This window comes from Harmonia axyridis, chromosome 1 (assembly GCF_914767665.1).
Source record: "Harmonia axyridis chromosome 1, icHarAxyr1.1, whole genome shotgun sequence".
Classification (NCBI taxonomy): domain Eukaryota; kingdom Metazoa; phylum Arthropoda; class Insecta; order Coleoptera; family Coccinellidae; genus Harmonia; species Harmonia axyridis.
In genome coordinates, this window is record NC_059501.1 from 43,184,547 (window position 1) to 43,204,633 (window position 20,087).

General features: G+C 32.7%; 4 protein-coding genes across 11 annotated transcripts in view; 3 read left to right on the forward strand and 1 right to left on the reverse strand.

Annotated features, from left to right (window-relative positions):
• The window catches only part of LOC123683842, a 158,709-nt gene that overhangs the window by 117,367 nt on the left and 21,255 nt on the right, over nucleotides 1–20,087 (reverse strand). The window lies entirely within an intron of this gene.
• Nucleotides 3,473–6,612, forward strand: LOC123683886. Of its 2 annotated transcripts, none has more exons than XM_045622874.1 (5): nucleotides 3,473–3,627; nucleotides 4,369–4,519; nucleotides 4,573–4,974; nucleotides 5,034–5,281; nucleotides 5,948–6,612. In XM_045622874.1, exons 1-5 carry the CDS (start codon nucleotides 3,567–3,569, stop codon nucleotides 6,127–6,129), a joined length of 1,044 nt encoding a protein of 347 aa, XP_045478830.1. In that variant the 5' UTR covers nucleotides 3,473–3,566; the 3' UTR covers nucleotides 6,130–6,612. The 2 variants fall into 2 exon arrangements, with proteins under 2 accessions (XP_045478830.1, XP_045478841.1); XM_045622885.1 differs by having other exon boundaries at nucleotides 5,037–5,281.
• Nucleotides 8,891–13,231, forward strand: LOC123683860. 4 transcript variants are annotated; one of them, XM_045622831.1, is made up of 8 exons: nucleotides 8,891–9,320; nucleotides 9,805–9,920; nucleotides 9,982–10,091; nucleotides 10,191–10,472; nucleotides 10,532–10,975; nucleotides 11,032–11,185; nucleotides 11,242–11,384; nucleotides 11,965–13,231. In XM_045622831.1, the coding sequence occupies exons 1-6, from the start codon at nucleotides 9,134–9,136 to the stop codon at nucleotides 11,033–11,035; spliced, it is 1,143 nt and encodes a 380-aa protein (XP_045478787.1). In that variant the 5' UTR covers nucleotides 8,891–9,133; the 3' UTR covers nucleotides 11,036–11,185; nucleotides 11,242–11,384; nucleotides 11,965–13,231. The 4 variants fall into 4 exon arrangements, with proteins under 4 accessions (XP_045478787.1, XP_045478805.1, XP_045478780.1 ...); XM_045622849.1 differs by having other exon boundaries at nucleotides 8,891–9,108; nucleotides 9,190–9,320; nucleotides 11,032–11,384; XM_045622824.1 differs by having other exon boundaries at nucleotides 11,032–11,384.
• LOC123683898 lies at nucleotides 16,753–18,235 on the forward strand. Its single transcript, XM_045622907.1, has 2 exons — nucleotides 16,753–17,711; nucleotides 17,767–18,235. The coding sequence occupies exons 1-2, from the start codon at nucleotides 17,019–17,021 to the stop codon at nucleotides 17,800–17,802; spliced, it is 729 nt and encodes a 242-aa protein (XP_045478863.1). The 5' UTR covers nucleotides 16,753–17,018; the 3' UTR covers nucleotides 17,803–18,235.

Sequence of the window (20,087 nt, forward strand, 5' to 3'; positions counted from 1 at the left end):
GCAGTTCATCCAATAAGTCACATACCAAGGTAAATTCACCACAATATGAAGCTAGTCCAATTATTTCATCAGCAAATGCATTCAACGGTTTATAATTCGACCAAATATTAATTATAGGATGATATATATGAAAATCTGATACAGTCATGTCCTTTTTTTGACATAATCTATTTAACAACATCTGAACGTCCACTATGTCATATGGCAACAACCCATTTCCAAAATCTTCCAGAATATATTTCACTTCACTTAATGTCACTTGTTGATTCAATAAAGATGATTGGAGATCGTCGATGAACGCATCATTATTCTTTTTATGGTCGAAAACTTGCTTTATAATTGTCCTCGGTGCAACATATTGTACGAGTTCTTGAAAAACAGAGTTTGGTGTGAATAATCCTATATCAGATAGAATTCTCGAAAATAATTCACTGTCATGATATACTAGAGCAAAATGCAACTCTTGACAAAGATATCTATTGAAAATTTTAGATTTTTTAAACTCGTACACTTCCATTTTTTCAAGCAGTTGTCGGGTACTGATCGAGTTAACTTCTGAATTATATTCATATATATCTGTTCCCCCCACACACTCATCAGTCCCCAAAAAGTCTATGTTTCTTATCATTATCACTAGAAAAACCGCCGGGCACCGGGTCGCCCGGTGGCCAGCTTTCCGGGTGACCCGGAAACCAGACCACCAGGGGGGCAGATCACCCCATTACCGGGTCACCGGGGGTCCGCAGGGTCCCCCGGGGGGTGGGGTTGGCTCATTGGGGTTCTTGTCTGTCTGTCTGTGCCCGAGCGCGCGATCCCAAGCCTCTCTCTCTCTCCCCCACCCCCGCCTTCTCCATCCTTCTTAGGGTTGCCAGATGTCCGGTTTTCGACCGGACAGTCCGGTTTTTTTCATGTTTGTCCGTTCGAAAAAATCTGAGTAAACCGGACAGAAGATTGTCCGGTTTTTAAATTTCGCGCAATATCTGGCGCGACCGCGCAATATCTAGCGCAACCGCGTGACAACCAACAGTATTGTTTGTAGTTACATAGATAGATATTGCGCATGTCAATGTTATGGGAAATCTATGGACTGACGAAATAAATCGTCTCGACGTAAACACTGTAAAATATGAATTGTGTGTTTATGTCAATATAAATGCTAGTTGCACGGAATTTAAGGATGCTATGTCAAGCAATAAATCTTTGTTGAAAGCAGTCTCGTCAAATGCTAAGTATATAAAGAAGTAGACTGTAAGCTTTTCGTAATTTTTTGTTATATTTTGTAATTTGTAATATGAACTAATAAAAAATAAAAATTTGTCCGGTTTTTTCCTCATATACATCTGGCAACCCTAATCCTTCTACATACACATTTCGTACAGATATTACCGTCGTCGAGGTGGCCGAGAGATCCAACAGGCTGACGTCAGATTACAGACACAGGAAGTCCAAGTTCGAATCCGAACGGGGGAATCTCGAGTTTTTTTAAAAATTACATATCATCACGAAAACAAGGTCGTCAGTGAGTGTGCGGTCAGGTGTGGTCATCCTTATCAGCGATTGCGCCAAATCGCACTTTTGAAATATTCACCTAGCACGTATAGGAGACCTATTGCGTCACTTCCGGCGGAGAACCCGCTTTGTTTCTCTACTCACCTCAATATAAAAAATCTAAATTTTACGTAGAATTTGAGAAAAGACGTAATAACGTTTTAAGAATGATTTGCAATGATGAGGTAGAGGACATGAATCCTTTTTACAACCCCGATTTTTTAATGATGTTCTCGTACGATATGTTACATATTTACCACTGTGGACTTGTATGGTAGTTGAAGAAAGGTCGTGTAATGCACCAATCGAGAGTTATTTCGGCATTTTGTAAAATAACATCCTGAATAATCATCTCAGAATGAAATGCTCAAGATTCATTAGAAAACAAAAAACATATGTATTGGGAATTTATAAAATGTGCGAATATTATATAGACAAAAACAAATGATCTTCGAAAAAAAATTGAAAGAAGGTGAAGAAGGGTGAAGAGAAGTCATACATATTTCAAGAAGAAATACTTGAATCAGTATTGCACAACCAATAATAATACATCTGAAATTGTCTACAAGCGATTTTCTGTCCTCATCCTCAATAATTATTTGATAGATGACTATAAATATTATGAAAAAGTGAAAAAAACATCATACGTTGTAGCCAAATACGATTTCATTGAATGTCGAGCAGATCATTTGAAATATCATTTCAACATTTTCAACGACTCATTCGGAAGGTTGAACACACCAGAAATTAATGGAGATGAGGCAAATTCTTAGTTGGACGGTAATCTGATTGGTTTCTGCCTGGAAATTTTTGAAAAAGATTCTACTTATCCTGAATTCACAGTAATAGGTGATGAATTCAGTGCGGAGATTTTCTCGGGGAACGACATATTTCACCGGTATTTCAAACTTAAAATATTATTCTAAAATTGTAATGCCTTTCAATCAAAATAATAACCATTGGCTTTTGATTTACATAGACCTACGAAAAAGTTAATTTCTTGATTTAGATCCATCAGTTTCCAATAAAGGTGGCAATATTATGAAAAAAATTAACAAATTTCTAGTACAATATAATAAAAAATTTCACACAAACCTTAACACCAAACTTTTTGAAGCAACCGAAAATGATCTTCCCCTTCAACAGGATTCCTTCAATTTTTGGGTGTTTGTTATTTATTATGCATCTTGCATTATGCATCGGATCGAACCGGACATGAATTTCGATCCAATTTATTATCGAACATATATAAAAAAATTGATGATCACCAGATCCAGTAATATGAAGAAATCCTGCTTATATTGTGGTAGCTCTGAGAAATCGAATAATACTTTGCTGATATGTGAAATGTGTATGAGATTCATTCATCTGAAATGTATTCAGCATAATAATAGAACATTCGATATACCACACTGAGAGAAATGCAAGGGTTAATAATCAAGATTTCTTTATTTAGAACAGTTTTATTGATAATTAATATAATTTATTAATTATTCGAAAGTCTTATTCATAAAAAGAAACTCTGGATTCTGAATTTATTTCTAAGAAACACTCGATTTATTCGGGCAATATTTATTCATAAAAAGCAACGTTTATTGTTAAAAAATAAATATTTTATCGAAAAGTAATGTCCGAAAAGATCATCAGCTATAAAAAAACATTTATTTCCACCAAACAAATCAAATTTGAGATACAAACTGCAGTTATTTATGTCAAATAATTGTGCATTGAATAATGAACGATGAAATTTATTAATTAATAATAAATATTGATTGGACACCAATAAGTGTATATATATTATATATTCTTTGTCTTACCGCGAACGTGAAGAGACTTGTCGATTGCCCCCTCTTCCTCGCCGAAACCCTTATGAAATCTGCACGTGCCACGCCACGTATTCTCATTCTTGCATAAATCTTCGCTGGTGCGTTACTACGGTACTTTAGTGCTGGTGATTTACGGAACAATATATACGATAAAACTAGGTGATTGTAGGATATCTTGTCTTGGTGAGTGAAATGGAATTCCAACACTTTTTGAGTGAAAATGGTTCGAGCCATTTGGCTGCTGTTTTTGAAGGTAAGGTCTAAATTTCATAAATAGTAAAACTAGCTCTCTCGAAATATGATTCTTCATTTTTTAAATAAAAAAAATAAAAAATAAAAAAAACACCTAGGTTTTTACATTTGTTGTACCTAACTTACGACAAATCATGAACAGATCTAAGTATTGATGTATTGTGTCTATAGGAGTATACAATTCTTGCATTCTATTCTGTAAATATGGAGGTGGTGTATTGTTCACACATGGTCCTAGGATACCTTGCATAAACTCCTTCAATAGAAAATAGAACGCATATTAGCTTTCTTCACAATCATACACTTTTTCCAAAGAAATACATATATCGTTATTACAAATGACATGTGTTTTTACTTATTATTGAGAAATTTTACTCACTGTCAATAAAATATTATACAATCTCATCCAACTCAACAGGGGGCAAATATAAAACATGCAGTAAATTCCGTGAAAATAAATTAAATAATTTTCTCGAATTTTCCAAAAGTAATCTTTCAATATCAATTCTTAAACCCATATCATTGAATTCGAATTTTCACGTATTGAGAATTCGATCAGAAACATTAATTCAAAATGAATGTTCGAGCTATTTTTCTACGAAATAGTGGGTGGGTATAAACCGAAGATATGAATTTTGTGCGTTACCTTTCACCCACTTTGTATATTTCTCATTCAGTATTTTTTACATCATGAATTTTTCGATTGTGAGATCAGAATGACATGACGTTTGTATTATTTCAGAAAATGGTATTGATACTGTGGAATTACTTGAAGAATTTCTGAGGGATGATTCCTTTGAAAAATTAATCGTAAAACTCGGGGATAGATTGAAACTCAAGAGAAAAATATCAAGCATATTTAGAGGTGTTCAGTCTTCTTGCCAAAACAATTCGTAAGTTGAATTATTTCCAAGTCAACCCAATTATAACTAAAGGAAATTTTCAAAAACGCTTCTCTTCAACACTCATTCAGTTTTGATGAACCGATAGAAAAAATAATAATTCTCAATAACGAGAGCGAAACGTTTTCGTCCACATGTGTTACACCAACTTCAAGTCGTGATGACTATTCTAGTCAGGAAAACTATCAAGTGAATGAAGAATTCAGAAGATCTGAAAAAAATACGAATGTAGGTCAAGATCAAGGTCATATTTCTTCAGAACTGTGCAAGAAGAAGCATATAATAGTTGGTGGTATAGAGTTCAGTCTTGATCAGTTACTTGATAGTACATTGATGGGCAAGGCTTTGAAACAAATATATGCATCGAAGAATTCTCTACCTAGTTGCAACCAAAGCTATTTAGTGGAAATCATAGTACAGCATTTCATAAATACTGTTCCTTTCAAGTGAGTTTCAGGGTCTCAAATGTAGTATGATTCAATTTGTTATTATGTTTTGATTTCAGAAGATTAAATAATGAAGACTTCCGAAAACTTGCCAAACATATAGTAGATATTTTCCCGAGAGAAATTCCACAAGTATACTTCACATCACCAATCAAGAAACGTTTCGCGAAGGATGAAAAGAGTGGAATAGCCAGAGGAAAACTGGTGGATAAATACAGGAATAGATTAACATTTTTAAGATCTGCAGGAATATTACCATGCCGGCAGTTCACAGAAGAAAATGATTTGCAAGACACAAATACTGATGGTAGGTACATAAACAATATTATCATTTGACCATATGGCATCTTAAATTGTAATCTAAATCGTTTATTCAATTTTTTATGAATATGTCTTAGTTTATATGGCTATATAGGGTGTCCGGATTTAACTTTCATATATTTCAGGAGATGATTCTAGAGACACATGATCATGTGTCTCGAGATAGGCAGTACATGGCCCAATTACAATGCATTCCATCACATAAAAACACTTTTTCTCGAGAATGATGCTCCATAACGGTGTTTTGTTCGAAAATTGTCGAGGAGTTCATTTCTTTCATCAAAATTTCAATTTCATCTCTTACTTAAGAATAAGACGTCATTTCATGAAATCCTTTCCTATTATCGCCGCCACTGATGAGAATCAGTCAATTTTTTCATCACCAGACAATTCAGTTCATCCAACAATTTCCATCTACTTAATTTCATATGAATCCGTCAAATTTTGAAAAAAATATCGCAAATTTATGGCATTTTGGAGGTCGTGTTGAAGAGGCTCTAGCGCCTGTGAGATGCATTTTAGAACCTAAGTATGAAGTTTTCTTCATATTTTGATCTCTAAAATCACCCCCTGATATATATGAACGTTAAATCCGGACACCCTGTATACATGTAAGCATTCAAAATATTCATTTATAATTTTTTCTTTATAGCTGACGAGGAGAGTCAAATTTTGCTGAAATACAATGCGGAGCCTTGGTCTGAAGTGGTATTGAAATGGAATAGCTGTTATGAACACAGGCGTTGCATCATATCAAAGAAACGTATATCAATAGAAGAAATATTAGAAGAGTTCCCAATAATTAAAAATCCTCTTGGATACAGTTCAATATAATTAGATTTTCAAAAACAATTCAAAGATCAATGTAATTTATTATTTAGAAATTTTGAATCAGTCTTTTTCAAGTTATTGGAACAGCGTAAATCATGTCTGAGCCAAGGTGATAATTTGATGGTGGATCTAATTAACATCAAAAATTTCAATGTAGGCAAAGTTTGTACGTTTGTTTATTTTTTGTTGTTGAATTAGCACTTGAATGTAAATGTTTCTTCATAGAAGTTTATCAAACGTGTTATTTTAATATCCGTACGTTTTATTTGTAGAAATTAATTTATGTTTTTATATCATTGTTGAAAATGGTTGTTAAGTTTAACATTGAATATAAGACATTTTTATGAACTGTTCGTTCTTGTTTGTTATCTCTATAAATAAATATTACTTTCGCATAATTTCTTTCATTTATTTTTGAGCAAATGCACCACCTCTTCAGTGACTTTATAATTTACGCCTCAAACAACTATAACCGTAAAACTCATGATTTTGATGAAAATACAAAACCTAAATACTTCAGTTCCTGTTCAAATATTCATATTTATTGGAAAAGTATATATTCTAGGAAAACCATTGATTTCAGCTGAATTTACTCATTTGAAAAATTATATAATTCATAAAGACATAATGAATAATATTGATTTGTTGCTAATAATCCAATATTGAATGAAAACATACCTTTCTTCACGACTACTAAACTCGTTATTCATATATTATTATTATTATTCATATAAAAAGAGTTTGTATAAAATCTAAATATATGTTTGTTCATTGTAAACTTATGATAATAATTAATTATTTAATGAAAACTATTTTTTTTTATGGCTAATAAACCTATCATTTCATGAAAATATATTAAATTCTGGTTTTATCATTTTTATAGATATCAATATATATTTGTTAGTCGTTAACTATTATTATTCATCAGGAAAAAAAAATTCTTCTCGTAAATAACAATTATTCTTTATGAATAACAATTATCTTTGAAAAATAATTCATTATTGGATGAAAATATATCAATTTATACAGTAAAAATCTTTTTTAGAGACGAATCCATCATTTATTCGACATGAATGAAATTTATTTTTGAATAATAAATAGTAATTTATGAAACTCAAATCAATCCATTATTTATGACAAATAAATATTCATTACGCCATATTCGAATCAGGGGGTTATTTAATGTCAATAAACTTCATTATATATGAATAAACTGTTCTCTCAGTGCACCCCACTTCACTTCATTTGGGAAGTTGGAAAATAATATTCCTGAAGGTATACAGAAACGATGATATTTTGAATATTTCACAATCATTTAATCAGGCTTATATTATTGATAACTGACGAAAATAATACTACCCTAATTTCAAGTGTTTAGAAATTATCTATAATAATCGGAAATAGGGCAGCATTAAATGCGCCACTGATTGATAATACAAACATGATTTATCGATTTTGAAATACGCAAAATGATATTGTTTCTGTACTGAGGAACTGGTCCTTTCCTAAATTCGGAATTGCTTTCTTATGCAGGTGTATAATTGTTGAAAATTTTGTCAGTACACTGAGAAAAAAGACATGGTTTCAGCAACAAAATGCTTTGTTTCAGAGGGTTTCTTTGAATTCAACTAATGATTTCATTCGTTCAAATAAGATCTCTTCTTGGTAAATGAGCCTTATTGCAATCAGTCAACACGGGTTTTTTGGTTCACATAAGGGATTTATTTGGGCTACTTTATTTCAACATAAGAAATATTTGGTATGCTCAAACATATGTTTTTTTAATTCAAAAAAGTAATTTGTTTCTTTTGATTTCGGTTGAATATAATTGATTTAAATACACAACTTATTCGATTGAAATATAATCAGTTATGTTCGAACAAATGGAATACTTGTGTCAGAAAAAAGACCGACTCAATTTCTGAATAAAATAATTGTTTGACAATAATTTATGGTACTTTGTAGAGTATCTTTGATAAGCTTGAAACAAAGAAACATTTATGTTCTTCAGTTCCGCTGTAGCATAAGTTTGTTCATAAATTAATAAATTCATCAAAACCTTTGGGGCTTTGAAGCTCGAAATCTCGCTATCATTCTGCTATTCCTGAAATAAAAATGGAAGCAAGCCCTGAGCAGGAGCTTCTGAGCGCTCGTTTTTTTTTGGAGCAAAAGGACTATCATCTCAAAATCGTATATTTTGTTATGGAAATATAAAAATTCTACTTTCCAATATTTCAATTGAATTTTCTGTTTCTGTTAACACTATGGGACTATGGTCACAAAATTTTGCAAGAGGGTTATTATGAGCATCTTGCAAGTTGCCGTAAAATTTCATTTCGTTTGGTTTCGTTTTGTGTGAAATATTGAGGAACAAAAATTTTGAATGGCCATATTATATGGAACACCATGTACGACTTTGCTGGTTAACGAACTCAACCGCTGCATTTGGGAGCCGAACACACCCTGAAAATCTCGAGTCTCTAGGACAATCCCTTCGAGAGTTATGGTGAAAACGGCCGGCTGCCCTATACGGACAGAATTTAATTTGACCTCATATTCTTCACCAATTAGACGAACAATATCGTTTGAGACCATTTTCGGCTCAAAATTCGAAAATTATAGACATTTGGGCAAAACGATATAGCACTCGTTTAAGTAGAACAAGCGCTCAAAAATTGAAACCCTGATGGTACTGCCCATAGATAAGATATACTGCCTTACTGCCTAAAAGTTTCAGCAACCCTGGGAGTTTTAGGGCTTTGGCAACGTACCGCGTATACACATGTGTTAACGCGTCTACGATTGGCTCCAATCGTGAAATAGGTTCTGTACTTTCGTCCTTTTTCCATCCAAGGGAAGGAAGGAAGAACTGTATTACTGGGTAACTGAAAGAAGTTCATTCTCATAGTGAAACAGTGCGGTCGCTGATGTGTTTGCTATGTGCTTTGGTTTTTGTTAAGTGATAAGTGTTATAAAATTGAGGTAAAAATATTTTTACGATATACTTATGTTTGTGATGCATCGAAGAGAGAGTTTTTCCTTCAATTCTATATTTTATTTCAGTGTTTCGTTAGCGGTAAGATATACCTACATTCTCCTTAGATATTTTAGTATTAATAATATGGAAGAATCAAATACACTGGAGGGTTTCTTATTAAAAAATGGTCTAGGAAATTACCTTCGTAATTTCGAAGGTAATTCTTTTTCTGTTGGAGAAAAAACGTGCGTTCAAAAAAATTCGAGCTCAAGTACTTTTCCTAAGAGTCTATGAAAGAAAAAGAGAATTCACAGCCTACTCGATCTTGATTTTTTTTTAAAGCACGTTAAATATTAATTTATTTTTCCCATTGGATTCATGATCTTTTTTATAGTAGGCAATTGGATCGAACAAGATTTTTTTGGTAGAAATATATCAAAATTGGCGCCAAATTTTTGGCGCCAAAGAAGATTCCATTAGTTGACAGCTTATTCTTCATCTCTGTTTATATCATGAGTAGTGCATAAGTTTTTCTCTTTCTAGTCCTTTCATCGTCCTAACCTGATGATGAGCATGATTTCTTTCTACCAAACAAACCTTGTTTGGCTAAATTCAACCCAATCTTGTGCAATAAAAAAGCTCATTTAATGTTAAATTGTTATATTCTACGATAAAACATTGAATAAGGTATGTGATTTCAGATAACCATATAAGAATCCAAGATTTAATAAAACTGTCCGAAGCTGATATCGATAAACTCATTCCGATTATTGGACACCAAATAATATTTCGGAATTCTCTGCAATCTTTGGAAGAAGTAAGTAGTTTTATCTTCCTCTAGTATAATTTTTTTACAATAACTACATTGAACTTCTAAGGATAACCTGGAGACCAATGAAATCATAGTCAATAAGGAATGTAATATTACTAATATTGCACAGTGTTCCTCTGATAATCAGGAGAAGCATCATCAGTTGGAAAATTATAGGTAGGTACAACTGTTCCATTAGTATTTATTCATGATTGAAAGCTATTTTCCCGTCAATATATGTTTATTTTGAATTTTCATTTATTTTTCATGTTTCAGGGAGGAAACATTCAATAATTCAGATATCTCTTTGCCTTACGATGTTATTATTGATGTTCCACCTGCTAGTCCATCCTCAATATCAGAATCTTCCGTTTTAGCACTGAGCACATCATCAGCTACAAATATTGTCCAAAATTTAGATTTGGAGTGCTTATTGCAGTCTACATTGTTAGGTAGAGCTGTGATTCAGAGTTATCGTAGCTCAGAAGTCTTAGATACCAAGTGCCAAAGTTTATTGGTTGAAATTATCATAACACATTTGCTCAACAGTAATCAGCAGTAAGTGTTTTCCTGTGCATTTATAATTTTCAATCTGTAACATGGTTTTTACATTGTAGGCGATTATTGAATGATGATTTCAACGACCTTGCAGAAAAAATTATAATTTTATTTCCTAACGAAGTGAAAGGGGTGTACTACATTCCACCCTTGAGAAAAAGACATTCCTCTGAAAATATTTCTGGAGTATCTAAGGGAAAATTAGTCGATAAATATAGGAATACCCTCACATTGTTGAGAAAGTGTGGCGTTCTTAAATCATCAAGAAAAGGAGAAGTGCAAAATCGATCATCGGATGATTCTGATGAAGGTGAAAAAATAAGTGAAAATGAGAATGGAAGCTTTGTGTGGTTAAAGAATAGGACTGAGCCTTGGACAGAAGTTGAAAAACACTGGGATAGAAGCTTCAATTTCAGGAATCGTATGTTCAAGGACAAAAAAGTCACTATTCATGATATTTACAATGAATGCCTATTCTTTCTCAAAATGCTGGCTATCTTCTTGTATGTGAATACAAATTCCATTTTTTTTACCAAATAATAAGTTAAATATGTTATAGGTGAACAAGGATTTCGAAAAACTATTTCCAACGAAAACTCTCTATGGTAAATGGGACAAAGTATATGACAATTTAATTAAATATAGGGAAAATTTTTTGACTGGTGCAGATGTCATAATAAAAAATTTCATAAAGTCAGGAACATTAGATAGAGGTGAGTAATCTTGAAAGCTGTGTTTTTAATTGAAATTCAATTATCAATTTTCTCAGAATATCGTCATTATTTGCAACTATGTTTGTTGGCTGCCCTAATACCTTACAAAGGACGAGTATCTGCCAAAAAATCAAGAGGTATGGTTCCATTTAAGCCGTCAGCCAATGAGATCAAGAATAGCATTTTAGCTGAAGTCAACGTGAGTATGTTATGTTGCTACTGTTTTATATTCTCAATGCCCAATGCAGTTGTTGCCTTTCTTGTTATCTTCTGATGTGAAATTTCAAGGTAATTTCTCTTACCATATGAAGGGTTGGTACCTTTTGGATGAATATAAATTTTGTATAGTTAATTCAATTCCTGTGATGATACATGATAGAAACTAATCATAAATTGATAATTTGTGGTTCAAAGTAGAAAAAAAGTGAGAATAAAATTAGGATGCAACTTGAAGAAAGGTCTATTCTCAGCTTGCGTCAATGAAGCAGATTCTGTGTGCCTACATATTGAAGTATGGTATTCAATTCGGTGAATATTATTTCCATTTTATTTATGATTTCGTGATGAGTTGAACCCAAATTCTTGCTTTTCTACCTTTATTCAGTTCAAAATTGCTGAAAAACCTTTCTGTGTATGTTACTTATTAATTAATATCGAGAATCTTATGATTTGTCGGCATAAATCTTCAATTACGATCAATGTGAAAAACTCTATGTTGATAATAAGCTTTCATTTCAGAACTTTTTTTGGGAAATGAAAATACATGTTAATATTTTCAGATTCCTGCTGATGTTTCCAAAGTTGTCAATGATAAAATCCAAGAAGCAGCTAGTATAGGTGCAACATTGCAGCCTTTCATAATAGTGGAAGTAAATGGAAATGCTGTTCATAATGTATATGTAAATATATATACATCTCTTTACAAGGTACCATCCATTTTGAGCGCAGTAGAGACCTGTTTTTCGTCATTTCATGTTTTTAATTTAAAATATCCCATAGAAAGCCAACATTTGTGGTTATTCATCCAATTAGCGATGTATGATCTGACAACAAAAGAGGATAAATCAGTTCCCTTCATAATAGACTTAGTTAACAAAACAAAAATAAAATAAATGATTAAAGTTTGAATTTTAGTTCGGTAACATGACACTCATTTGTAAATTTTGTAAAAAAAAATTGAAATCGAATAGTTTTTACCTCTTACACTTGAAATTATTTCACAGAGCTGAAAATGATTTTCCATGTGGAAAATGTTCCAGAAGTTTTTCTTCCAAAAGGGTCTTACAGAAACATATTCAAAATTGTTCTTCTACTAAAAAAATTCAAAGATACAAAAAAATAATTGGAAATTGTGAGAAACAATCCTCTAATGACGCCAGTGCTAGTGTCGAATTAAATTCTGAGAACACCGCTATACATACTTCACCTTCTTTATTTGATAATACCCTTATGTTCATTTCAAAATTTTACAGTAATCCATCAATGACTAGAAAGAGTATTCAAGAGATTATTGATAGCAGTTCAGTTTTATTTGCACACTTTTCAGATGATATAATGAAAGAAATAAAATCTTTGAATATTTTGGATGAAATTGCTCTGGAAAAAATTTCAAGTATTGTAAACAAGAAACCATTTCAACCATTTTGCACTGAATACAAACGATTTCGGTTGTTTGAGTCAATGAATACCCTTATAAAGCCTGAGGCCTTCAAACTTGGAGAAATTTTTGATAATATTCAAATTGTCAATCTATCAGTATGGACCTCAAAACCTGTGAAGCATATATAGTACCCATACAAAAAGTACTCAAATCTGTTCTTGAAATTTCTGGTATCATGGAAAAATTGATTAGGCATATTGAAAATGAAAGTATGTCCAATGATACAATTTCTTCTATATTCTCATCTCTTCTCTGGAAACGCATTAAGAGCAAGTATTGTAATAAACTCTTGCTACCCTTGTTTGTATACTTCGATGATTACGAACCTTTAAATCCATTAGGTACAGCTGCTGGAGTTTATAAAATTGGAGCTGTATATTTCACCATAGGAGCTATTCCCTCATCATTTTCCTCTAAACTGCCGAATATTTTCTTATGGGGACTATTTCATTCAGCTGACAGAAAAACGTTTGGCAATAAAAAAGTTTTCTCTAAATTTATCGAGGATATGAAAATATTAGAATCAGAAGGCATTGAAGTATGTTATAGAAATGAAATTATCAGAGTATATTTCTGTTTATTTGCTCTCATTGGAGATAATTTAGGAATCCATAGTATTACCGGTTTTACAGAAAGTTTTTCAGCTGAGTTCACTTGTCGAATATGTCAATGCCAAAAAAAACTCAGCACTCTATGGTTGAGGAAGATCCAGATTTAATTAGAACAGAAGAAAATTATGAAACAAATTTAGAACAGAAATCTTTTGGTATAACAGAACCATGTTTTTGGAATGAATTTTCAACTTATCATAATATCACAAATAGCTCTTGCGATATAATGCATGACATATACGAGGGTGTCTGCCGCTATGATTTGGGTCATATTCTGTATTATTATGTGGTAACAAAAAAAAAATTCTCATTAGAAATTTTGAACGAACGTATAAAATATTTTGATTATAATGATTTATGTGACATCTTCTTCTTGGCGTGCCCTATCCGTTCCGGACGTTGGCAATCAACATGGCAAGTTTTATCTTGTTCGCTGCGTTTCTGAAAAGTTGTATGGATGTCTGGCCAAACCACTTCCTGAGATTGTGCAACCATGACATAGGAAATCGTATTCCACAGATTACAAAGCGACAGTTAGATAATCGAAATATTATCATATCTGCATCAGAAATGGCAGCTTTCGTGGGATATATACTGTTCATCATCGGGGATCTGATAGAGGAAAATGATGAGGTTACCAGCTTTCTATGTCTTCTGGTAGAAATTGTTTACATTGTTAGTAAAGCCACTACTTCCTGTGAAGAATTAGATTATCTAGGTCATTTAATTAAGAATCATAATCAGTTGTATGTTTCACTCTTTCAAGATACTTTGAAACCGAAGCATCATATGCTTATACACTATCCAAATATTATAAAAAAGGTTGGTCCTTTATGTTTTCTGTCTTCTATAAGGTTTGAAGCATTTCACAAAATTGCTAAAACTAATGCTCATATTATTTCATCTAGAAGAAATATTATATTTACTTTATCCATGCGTCATCAGTTCCAACTTTCATATAGATTGCTTTCCCAAGAAGGTTTTGTAGAATGCATCGAATTAGGACACTCAGCAATTCCCAGAGATCTTTTTGATGACGATTCATTGAAAGAAAAATTAGATCAGGTTGGTTTGCAAAAAAACGCAGTTTTAGTGAACTCTTTAACTATTAATAAAATAACTTACAAACCCAATTTATGTCTCCAAGTTCATCATAACGAATTCGAACCTCAGTATGCAAAAATTTTATGCATAATCTACGAGTCTGATAGTAAAATTTATTTTTACTGTGAATCTCTCAGAAGCATAGGGTATTCAACTCATTATCAGGGTTTTATTGTGGAAAATGATGGAAATGCTCACAAAAAATTGATTAATTTTAATTCATTGAGTTGCATATTTCCTGTAGCTCTTCATAAAATGAATGATCGCAATTTACGGATAATTCATAAATTCAAACAGAGTTTGTGATCAAAGTCAACTGCACGGGGTGAGTATAGTGAGTCCCGTAGACTAGGCCGTTTCTTTAACTTTTTGGGGAACTGATTTGAATCTTTACCAACAATTTCAGAACAATCAGAGAAAAATTTTATAGACAACTTCACCCTTTACTAAGCAAATTGTTATGTTTGATGTTTATTTTAATACGTCTGTTACAATTTTTCTAAACATATAAGTATTGTTTATTTTGTTCATTTGACTCAAAGAATGAATATTTTATTATTTCAGAATTTTGATATTTATTTTTATACGTCTTCGTTACTATGTTTTTTTGAACATATGAGTACCTATAGTATATATGTTTTATATTGTGAGTCCCGTAGACTAGGCCGTTTCTTTAACTTTTTGGGGAACTGATTCGAAACTTTTCCAACAATTTCAGAACAATCAGAGAAAAATTTTATAGACAACTTCACCCTTTACTAAGCAAATTGTTATGTTTGATGTTTATTTTAATACGTCTGTTACAATTTTTTTAAACATATAAGTATTGTTTATTTTGTTCATTTGACTCAAAGAATGAATATTTTATTATTTCAGAATTTTGATATTTATTTTTATACGTCTTCGTTACTATGTTTTTTTGAACATATGAGTACCTATAGTATATATGTGATATATTGTTAATTTATTTTGTTAATACGAGTCGAAGAATAAATACTTAATTTAATTCCTGAATTTCATTTTGACCAGCTTACTGAATATTCATTTTCACAGGTAATAATGGAGTAGGATTTCAAATGATAATAATGAACTAATATATTGATTTGAAAGGATCGAAATGTTTTATTTGATTCAAAAAAATCTTTATTGGTAGATAATACAATAAACATGAAAAATTAAATAATGATGAATATTCATGATAAATCAAATGTTTATTGGAATCAACAGAATATATATATTGAAATACAAATAAGCTTATTCTACACAGTCTTCACTCAGTTTTTGTGCTGAACAACTATTCTTGGGACTAAAAGAGCATTTATTTGACCCTAATGAATATATATTCAATTTCAATAAAATATATGTTCTGGTGTACAAAAGATATATTCCATAGGAAGTGAAAATATCAACAAAATCCCTTATTTAGGCCAAACCTAGCTTTATTGAAACCATTTTTAAAGAAATCATTTGTTATGGGCAAAGCAGGCTGTATTAAATCAAATAAATATTTTTCTCAGTGTAATAAAATGTCATTTAATGTGTCAGCAATAGTTCTTGTGATCTCTGCTTATACATCGTAATAAGTTACATGCACATTACGTGCTTTTTCATAGTTTTTTTTGTCGATTGATGTAGGAAAAATTACCTTGAAATAATGTGATAATATTTTTTTCCTAATAAATAGTATATTATTTCACAAGGAGGAGAAGTGTCACTTTTCATGGCGAGCTTATGTTTCCCCGCCGAACGGAGTGAGGCGGGGAATTTAAGCGAATGAAATATGCTATTTTTTTTTCAAACGTTTTGTAATTCATACAATCAAATTCTGAACAAAATCGTTCGAGAATATATCAGATTTGCACAGCTCTCATGGTTACATTTTTTATTTTATGTTGGTACTACCAACTCTCCGTCAGCCGTCACGGATTTATCTGTCACTTCATCGTTTATTTTCATTTCTGCTCAGAAGTCAAGTCGTGAACGATAACAAATACAATATCTACTCTACACAGTGCCCTATTACCGCCTAGGCCAACATAGGCCATGGCCTAGGGGCGGCACAATTCTAGGGGCGGCAAATTTTTCGGTGAATAAAAAATAGTTATTTATTATACAAGGGAAAATAGTATTAGATTTTAGCTCGAGGTTATGTTGTCTCCCGAAGCGAAGCGGAGGGAGACAAAAAACCGAGAGCTAAAATCTAATATTTTTCCCGTGTATAATACACTATTTTTTTCTGTGATGGGAAAAACGACAATTTAATAGTGAAAGAACATAATATTACAATGCATTAGAGTCAGAATTTTTAAACTAGTGGGCTGCAATTAGACCAGCGTTGCTATGGAAAACTTCAAAGTAATCAAATATCTGTCAATTTAATTTTGTGATTTGATTCAAAAATTGCGAACTCGGTATTAATTGTTTAGTAGTTATCTTGTTGAATAATTTAAAGTTAAAAATGTCTGATTCCGAGTTTTCTCTGACACCACCGGAGTTGATAGAAGCCGCGCAAGAAGCGTCACGAAAATTATTGCCAGCTAAATCGCGGAAAATATACGAAACCGCGTATTCAAGATTTATGGATTGGAAAATGAAAAAGAAATGCAGTTCATTCTCGGAGACAGTGTTATTGGCTTACTTTTCGGAACTGGCACAACAACAAAAGCCATCAACAGTGTGGTCGAATTATTCAATGATTAAAAGTTTGTTACGATCCAATAATAATGTAGACATTTCAAAATATTTCAAACTAATTACATTTCTGAAACAAAATGGGAAAGGATACACGCCCAAGAAAGCTGCGATTTTTACGAGTACGCAAATTAGTGATTTTTTAAATAATGCACCGGATGAAGTTTATTTAATGGCCAAGGTTGTTGTTGTATTTGGGATTGCAGGTGCTTGTCGAATTTGTGAAATCAGCCAGGTAACATTGGATGATATTGAAGATTCGGGAAAGTTATTAATTGTGAAACTGAAGCAAACAAAGAATGATGTAAACAGAAGATTCGTAGTTACTGAAGAATATATCAAGTATTACCGAATGTACATAGCCCTTCGTCCAGCAGCAGCAAAAGATCGCCGCCTGTTTTATGCATATCGCAATGGAAAATGTATCAATCAGGTTGTGGGTAAAAATCAGTTTTATAAGGTACCTGAAACAGTAGCTAATTTTCTTCAACTTGAAAATGCTCACTCATATACAGGTCATTCATTTCGAAGATCGTCTGCTACACTTTTAGTTGAATCTGGGGGAGACTTGATGACACTAAAGAAACATGGCGGTTGGAAATCATCAACGGTCGCTGAAGGGTATGTTGATGAATCAGTGGCACACAGAACAGAAATTGCTAATAAAGTGTTCAGAACGTGTGGCAGTTCTGAAATAACACCCGATTTGCGACCAGGTACATCAACAACAGTTGTGTCCATGTCAGAGAAAAATATTATTTCAACACAAGAAAATTCGTCTGTTGTACCGAATAGTTCAAGGAACATGTCATTTACGCAATGCACATTTAATAATTGTACTTTTGATATAAAGGAAATGTAACTAATGTTCAATAAAAGATTCTGAAATAAAATATCTTCCTTTATCTATATGTAGATATATATATCCGGGAAAAAAGTACTCACTTTTTTCCCGGGGAAAAAAGTAATTTCGTGAAAAGTCAAATTTTGTTACCTGTCAACAGAGATAAAATGTCAAATTTTTTTCCCGTCACAGAAAAAAAATTCTTTAACTCCTCTACGAAAATGTAGAAATAGCCATCTTCGAAAATTTCGCACATTTTTTCATTACCGATGTATAATTCTTTTGAATGGAAGATAGAAATATTGTTGCATTTTTCACACCCCTCGGTAATCTGAAAATCAAAGGAGCCGCCCTAAAACCGAACAGCAGTCGGCACTGTCGGCGGTTAAGCGCATCAAAGAGAACGTGGAAAACCTATCCTATCGTAAATTGTAATTGCTACTAATAAAACACGGATTACTGTCAGGGAAATCAGAGGACTGGCATAATATTTAAAATATGAATGCGGCACGTTTGATGAGTTGCCCTAGTAGGTATTATTTTCAATGGATGCAAGTAACTAGTTAAATTTTTTGCGTGAATTTCGGAATCGGCACTGGCAGCTCGTCAGTCCTATTTTTCCGTCCATGCAATACACTCAGAATCGAGAACTAACCACTATAGAGTTGTCGCCAGTCATTTTTAAACATTGCTAGTGCAATTTTTAGTATAAATAAATTTTGTGGGAACTTATCTTCAGATCTACTTGTTCATTCTTTTTTTCGCAATGTCAAGAAAACGTGAAAGTGGTTGTGAATATAGAAAACGAGCAAAGGAAAGATCAGAAAAAAATGAGGAACTGGTGAAGAAGATTCCCAAGATTGACACCTTTTTACAAAAAGGTGATAAAAAACAAAAAGTGGACTCGACAGAGCTGAGTGAAATTCAACAAGAATTCGATCAACCTTCAACAAGTGGTAACAACACATCAAACAAAGCTGAAAGCATTATGGAGATTCCGGAACAAGTGGAATCTTGTGAAAATCCGAAAAAAGCTTTTCCAGAACTTAGCGGCAGTTCAGATAACTTCAGTGATGATCCAGCTCTGTGGGATGAAATAACAGAGGAGTTGAGGCAGAATTTTATCAATCGTGGAATTAAACAAAATATTGATTTATTAGATTTTGAAGCTTCAAGAAGGAATTACATTGATCGCGTTCGATATTGTTCGAAAGGATTGTTTAAAACCCGATTGAAAAATGCCGAGACTCACACTCGCGATTTCTTGATTTACTCTGCCAGCACAGGACGTCTCTACTGTCTGCCATGCCGTTTATTCAATGGAAAAGGTCCATTTGCATCTACCGGATTTAATGATTGGAAAAATCCTATTACTATTGAACAGCCCGAGAATTCACAGAATCACAAAAATTGTGTCCTAATTTTACTCCAAAGGCAAAAAGCAGCTGGCCAGGTAGATGCACTTCATGTTAAAGAATACAAGCGGGAAGTACAGTACTGGAGAGAAGTTTTAAAGAGAGTTGTTGCAGCGATCAAGGCATTGGCATCAAGAGGACTTTCATTCAGGGGTTCGACGGAAGTATTTGGTAGTCTACATAATGGCAATTATATGATGCTATTAGAATTTCTAGCTGAATTTGACCCTTTTCTTGCTGATCACATTGAAAAGCACGGAAATCAAGGCAGAGGGAACGTCTCTTACTTGTCATCATCGATTTGTGAAGAAATTATCCAAATTATGGCTACAGAAGTTCTAAAAAATCAATTGATCAGGAAGTTACAGAAGCCAAATACTATTCAATAAGCGTAGACTCCACACCAGATATAACGCATACCGATGAACTGGCTTTTATTACTCGCTATAATAAAGAAGACGGAAAACCAGTGGAAAGATTTTTAGGTAAGATTGAGAAAAGTTGTATTTTTTTCTTAATGTTTTCTCATTTACCAATACTGAAATGATGTTACTTTCAAAAAATGTTTTTAAGTGTA